Raw genomic sequence first — 6191 nt, forward strand, 5'->3', positions numbered from 1 at the left:
AATTTGGTACATTTCCTACATAGTTTTGATAAAAAAATAAAATACCTTCAAGTTAAAATTGTATGATATAATATAATAAATAAAAATATAAGGCATAAGCAGTATTCAAAACTTATACATGTTTCTTATAATAATTTGTACAATGATTGTTTATAAATAATTGAATTAATGTAGACCCATGTACGTAAATTTTGTATATGTATTGTAAATAAATTCGATATTTTCCTAAAATTTATCTGCACAATTACCTTTAGTAATCCCAAATTTATTCTAGCTAATAATAAATTTCTTAATTCTTACACTCACTACGTGTACTTCTAGGTTTTAATTGAATGCCCTACGAATTAAATTCAACAAATAAATAAGAAAGCATCTAATCCTGTGATGATGTTTATTACCGGATGTATTTTTTTACAGGAATAGAAAAATTTATATTATACCAATCTTGTTCGCGACATCAAGAGCGTCATAGTCTCTCGCTAAACGAACGTAAGCCTTCTTTTTGCCATCCGGCCTGATCAGCGTATTCACTTTAGCGACATCAATGTCGTACAACTTCTTCACAGACGCCTTAATATGATACTTGTTGGCCCGCGTGTGCACAATAAAGACTAGTGTGTTATTGTCTTCAATCTTCTTCATCGCTGCTTCGGTCGTTAGTGGATACTTGATGATATTGAATGCATCCATACTAAAATAAAATTAGAAAAATAATGAACAAGAAATTATTTAAAATTGGATGATTCAAAATATTATAAATAAACTTTTATTTTCTTTATCTTCAATTATAACTTATTTTTCTATTTGTATGTAAGTCTTCTTTTAAATCGATTGCAAACTTTTCTTTAAGGGTATGTAATACTTCGTGGTGTGGTCAATCGGGTACAGTTCCCCCGGCTTTCTTTCCACAAAAATTAAAATTTTTTAAAACTGAATTCGGAAATGCTATAAAATATCATAACGGAAGTCCCCGGACTCTTTTTTGAGGGATAATAATAAACAATTATTATTGAGTTACATAAAAATGTTACGCATGTGTACTCGAAATACACACATCTTTAGGAAAATTAAAAATTTTTAATTAACCCACAAAAAAGAGTTCAGGGACGTGCGTTAGCATGTTCGCTATCATCCCCCAGATTTTAAAGACAAAATCTTTACTATCGTAGGAAAAAAGCCACAAGAACCTAAAACTGGTAAAATCGATCGTTTTCTAACTATCACATGCCCCTTAATATTATATTAATTTGATAAATTTGAATAAATGAGTGAATATAACATACTTAAAATGATGCGATTTTGAATTGAATAGAAGACAGTATTTCAAATCAACAAAACATTTTTTTCCATTCATGCTAAGTACAAGAAGTGTAAAGATAATGATTAGAGAGTTTAAAAAGTATGCTCTAACAAGGAAAGTACCGTAGGGTGTACTTCACCGATTTTCCTCATTCTGTAATATGTGTAGTAGTACATACAAAAACAGTAGATAAGTATTTTTGTTACGTGCTAATTCGTCGACTTAAAGGGTAAAACTCCATCTATAAACTTACCCACCCAGGAAAAAAGAACCGATAGAAAGCGGAGTCGGTTTGAATTGCGTATCTGCCATTTACAGATTAAAAGAATAAAAATGCAATCGGTTGGCCACATTTTTAATCGGTCACCTGTGCGCGGTGCTTTAAATCTGCCATTCCACATTCGTCAAAATGCTGAGTGAATAGAGCAGAATAAGACTGAATAACCTGAAATAATTCCTATGAGCATTCTACGATTCATTAATGTGCATATGAATGGGTTTTGATTCAATATGAAATGGAGTTCTTAAAAGATCACACCCAATGGTAAAAATACGATGCGCACATAGCAATTTTCAATTAGCGAGAATCTGCCAATTGTAGGTTACCTCAGGCTGTGTTCAACTGAGTGGGCGATGCAGATTAAAATTTTAAAGAATTATTTCGAATGAGAAGTATGGGGTAATAAATTTGAATAGTACAATGCTGATTGATAAAAAATTACAGAAATTCAAATTAAATAATGTTGTAATATATATTATAATTAATGCGACAATTTATTTATAAAGTCAATGATTATTTATTTGTAATTCTCTTTTTAAAGTAGTTTTATTAGATTATCCTGTACAGGAATTATAAGATTTACACTGAATTAAAGCCCAGTGACATTCATCTTATTCAGTGCACATGATAATGGCTGCAGGGAGTCCACGTGTTAGAAACAAACTCCGCATTTTGCTTATATCCATTTGCATTACAAACATCCAAATGTTAAGACTTTCAATACCCGCATTTTTGGCCAAGGTAATTTCGATAAGATAAAACGTGATTGTTAGTTTTTGTAAATTTAAGATTCATATATGGCAAATGTGAAATCAATAAATAAAATTTTAACATTCTGATGTGGTGTGATGTAAATATGTCAAAAAATGTTCAGCAAAATTAATTAAAATGCTTAAAAATAAATAGTCTGTGAATAAAAATAGACTACATGTATGCCAGGATTTTCTTAAAAGTTGCCAATTGAACTATTTTTTAATAAATAATTTGAACTATTTAAATTTGCTTTATTTAAATTAATGTTTTTATCGGCATTATCGTTCCTCTATCGGTTAATGCTGATTCATACTCGCTACTGAATGGGTCCGACAGTGACAGATACGCAATTCAGAAGACCTCATAACCCATTCAAATGCAAGTGAATGGATTTTTGTTTCCTGGGCACGAAAACAGGTTTTCCTTAATATTTCAAATACGAATCGGAATTTTTTGACTAAACAAACGTCAGATTATTTCTTGCAAAAACAGACTCATTGCGAAATTATATTTATATCGAGGGGGTGCAACTCTTACTTTTTACAAGGGTAAATGTCATTTTTTCACATTTTTTTATACGGAAATGTCCATATCAGCTGAATTTCACCATACATTGTACTGTTAAGAAAATAATAAATTAAAGTTAATATGTTTCGAGGTTTTTGAAAATAATAATTCTCTACAAGGGTCATTCACAAAATACGTGATACATGGGGGGGGGGTCAGCCGAATATAATTTGCCATGTTAAGACTAATGGAAAATGTATCACTCGGGGGGGGGGGGAAGTTCCTGAAAAATATATCACGTCTTTTGTGAATAGCCCCACAGTTAATTTAATGCTTTTAGAAACTTAATTACAACAAAAGGTTTAAAATAAAATTTTGGAACGCCTACTCCGATAAATATTTTTCATATAATACTGAAAAAATATCTGCATTTTAACAGCTATGTTTGAATTCATCCATTTATGGCATGAAAAGCAGCCTTAATTTCACCAATAAAAATAGATATTTTTAAAATCTATATATATCAGAAACAAAATACAGACGAACATGGATAAGACAGAGTGGCCGTTTTAATAAAAGAAAAATATTGGGTTTTCCAGGTTCGCAAACATTTTTCACGGTTAATGAAATTTAAAAAATAGAACTCTAAACCCAAACTTTTTTCCATTAAAAAAAATTAAAACTGAGCTGCAAATTAAAGCACTCAAAGTGGAAGTCTCTTGAAATTAGAACTTTTAAAACTGAAGTTTGAAAGGTTTTTAATACACGCATGAAATGAAAGCTACTAACACTTGTGATCTGAAATTTTTAAAATTAAATGCAGTTAAAATGCCAAATTAAAACTCTTACTTTTATAAATTATAGAGTTTAAAGATTCAGATTCAAAAATATTAAGACATGCTATTATTCTCAATGTTAAAAAGGGGACATAACGACTTTTTTCATATTCTGCAAAATAATCAGGAGGCATCCCCAAAACATCATTTCTACGGTACAGACTTTAGCTTGCTCTTTTAAGTCAAACTTGTTTCTAAAGAGGCGTGCTAAGTTTGTTTTCCCCTCAGCATTCGCAAATTATGAGCATATTTTCCAGGAGCTTGCTGGAAATAAAATTACCTAATTTTTATAAATTTACTTTTATTACAGTCTACGTACCGATTCCTGCTAGGCACACTTTTCCTGGGATATTTAGGATTCCTTGGCGGTCTGAACGTTTTTGGTCGGTGAAAGTGGACCGACGTCCTAATTTTCCTGACTCGCGATCCATGGACACCTTTAAGAATCTGAAAAATAAGATTATATTTCATTAATATTTGGATCATCACATGAAAATCATCATCTCATTTGTTTTATAAATTCAGTAATGTGCTATATATTACAATGTTTTCACAAAGTCTCAAAGAGATTCCCACACATTACTCATCATGGAATATATTTTATTAAGTATTTCCGCGGTTGAAAATTGGAATTAATATTTAAAGGCTTTAAATACTGACCTTCTTTTGTACTTTCAAAGCTTTTTGCACGGGAACTGCAGGTGCTTTTCCTCCCTTGGGTGTTTTCTTCGCGGATTGTGCAGGCTTCTTAGATTTGCTAATTGCAGGCTTGGCTGCAGGCTTGCCAGCAGGTTTCGCCGCAGGTTTGGTTGTGGTAGACTTGGCAGGTTTCCCTGCTGCAGCCTTTGCTGCCGCAGGTTTGGCTGCCACTGGTTTCTTTGCCGCGGGTTTAGTAACCTTCGCCGAGGAAGTGGAAGCTGTAGTTGCTGGCTTCTTTTCAGTTTTTTTCTCTGTCGGCTTTTTGTCGCCAGACTTGCCGCCTGTTACAAAAAATCATCAAAAAGTGCATTACGAATGAATTAAAGCTTCTACTGCGTTTTCTTCATTATACATTTTAATTCAGTGATGTGTTATATATTTTTTTTCACGGAATCTCAAAGAGATTCCCACACAGTGCTTATCATAAATCGATTAAATTAATTTCACATAGTTTTATAACAATTTATATAGTTTGAATACAATCATAGTTTTTATAATTTTATAATAGTTGCGAAATCGTGGTTTATCACTCTACTCACAATTAACAACATTATGTTAACAAAGTTAGAATTGTATAAAATAAATACTTATACAGTAAATCCGCCAGTATTAAATCAAAGCAAAGTTAAAACATTTGTTGTTCAGTTGAATGATTTATGGATTATTTTATATCATTTTTATTTTGAATGTATACGGTTTTTAGCCAGTTTAATTTTATTCAATTTGTTTTAAAATGATTTTCATGAGATTATTTTATTTCGCCTTTAAAAAATGAAGTGGACACCTACAGTATAAAATTAAAATTTAAAAAACGATGAAGTAGGTGTCACGATTTAAATTTAATTAAAACTATTTCTATGTTGCTAGTCAACAGGTTAATTGAAAATATTGATTAAGTTAACCCGCCAATAAATTCTATGCGTAGGAAACTATCAGGCTAAATAAAAAATTTAATAAAAAGGGCATAAAACAGTTTTGAGATGATTTTTCCTACTTTGTAATTTAGTTTCAAAATAGGTAAAAAGGAAGACAATTTGAAAAAAATGTAAAGTTCCTTTGTTCAATAAGGTTTCACTTTTCTACTTTCGAATAAAAATGATACTGAAATTAAAATACATAATTAAACATCTGTTGACCTGAACAGTGCGAGATGTCAATACTTCAACGTGATCCATCGATACCAGAATGGAGGTTAGGACTTTATTACTTTTGAGGATACGTTGTCATAGAATTATATAAAACTTTTGAAATATTGAAAAAATAAAATATATATTATATATGTATTGAAGACAGTTTGAATTAGAATTTAATGGACAACGTTTCAAACATCAATTACAAACAAAAAAATTGTTCAACAAGCGACCACATGACCATATGCCAAATTATGTTTATTTTGTTGCAGTGAACCTTTACTATTAAAATATTAAGTTTAATTAGAGTATTAAATACATGCACTCTACATTCCCGTGTTTAAAATCCGATCTAATATGTAAGATTAAATCAACATTACCTGCTGCTTTATCCGTGGGCTTCGGTTTCGGAGCCATTTTAGCTAAACAGGGAGGCTACGGTGACGAAGACGGAAATCTCTATTGACAACCAAGGTCCGTAACATAAAAAGGTTATAGCAAACATGGCGGATTTTTAGCGCGACTTTATATAAAATATACATTCCTGTTTCGCAGGTAAGACGAAATTAATTTTGCAAATTATATAGAGCCATTTAAGTATTTTTCAAATGATTTTAGGGGCGTTAGTTTGGTCTAGTTTTACATACATTTTTATGTATAATCATTTAATTAAAATAATTAATATA

The 6191-nt window shown here is 30.9% G+C and overlaps 1 protein-coding gene across 1 annotated transcript; it reads right to left on the minus strand.

The window, feature by feature from the left end:
- Positions 1 to 374: 374 nt before the first annotated feature.
- LOC117177635 (60S ribosomal protein L23a-like) lies at positions 375 to 5964 on the minus strand. The gene is made up of 4 exons (XM_033368429.1): positions 5886 to 5964; positions 4337 to 4656; positions 3996 to 4123; positions 375 to 691 (listed from the first exon to the last, which is right to left on the minus strand). The coding sequence occupies exons 1-4, from the start codon at positions 5920 to 5922 to the stop codon at positions 430 to 432; spliced, it is 747 nt and encodes a 248-aa protein (XP_033224320.1). The 5' UTR covers positions 5923 to 5964; the 3' UTR covers positions 375 to 429.
- Between the last annotated feature and the right edge of the window lie 227 nt (positions 5965 to 6191).

Source organism: Belonocnema kinseyi, chromosome 8, assembly GCF_010883055.1.
Source record: "Belonocnema kinseyi isolate 2016_QV_RU_SX_M_011 chromosome 8, B_treatae_v1, whole genome shotgun sequence".
Taxonomy (NCBI): Eukaryota; Metazoa; Arthropoda; class Insecta; order Hymenoptera; family Cynipidae; genus Belonocnema; species Belonocnema kinseyi.

Bases quoted from the DNA above. Each gene is read 5' to 3' on its own strand.
- LOC117177635 (XM_033368429.1), bottom strand. From the start codon at position 5,922: ATGGCTCCGAAACCGAAGCCCACGGATAAAGCAGCAG. The intron at 4,124-4,336 runs GTCAGTATTTAA...CTTATTTTTCAG, and splicing joins CTTTGAAAGTACAAAAGAAG to ATTCTTAAAGGTGTCCATGG. The intron at 692-3,995 runs GTACGTAGACTG...ATTTTATTTTAG, and splicing joins AGTGTGCCTAGCAGGAATCG to TATGGATGCATTCAATATCA.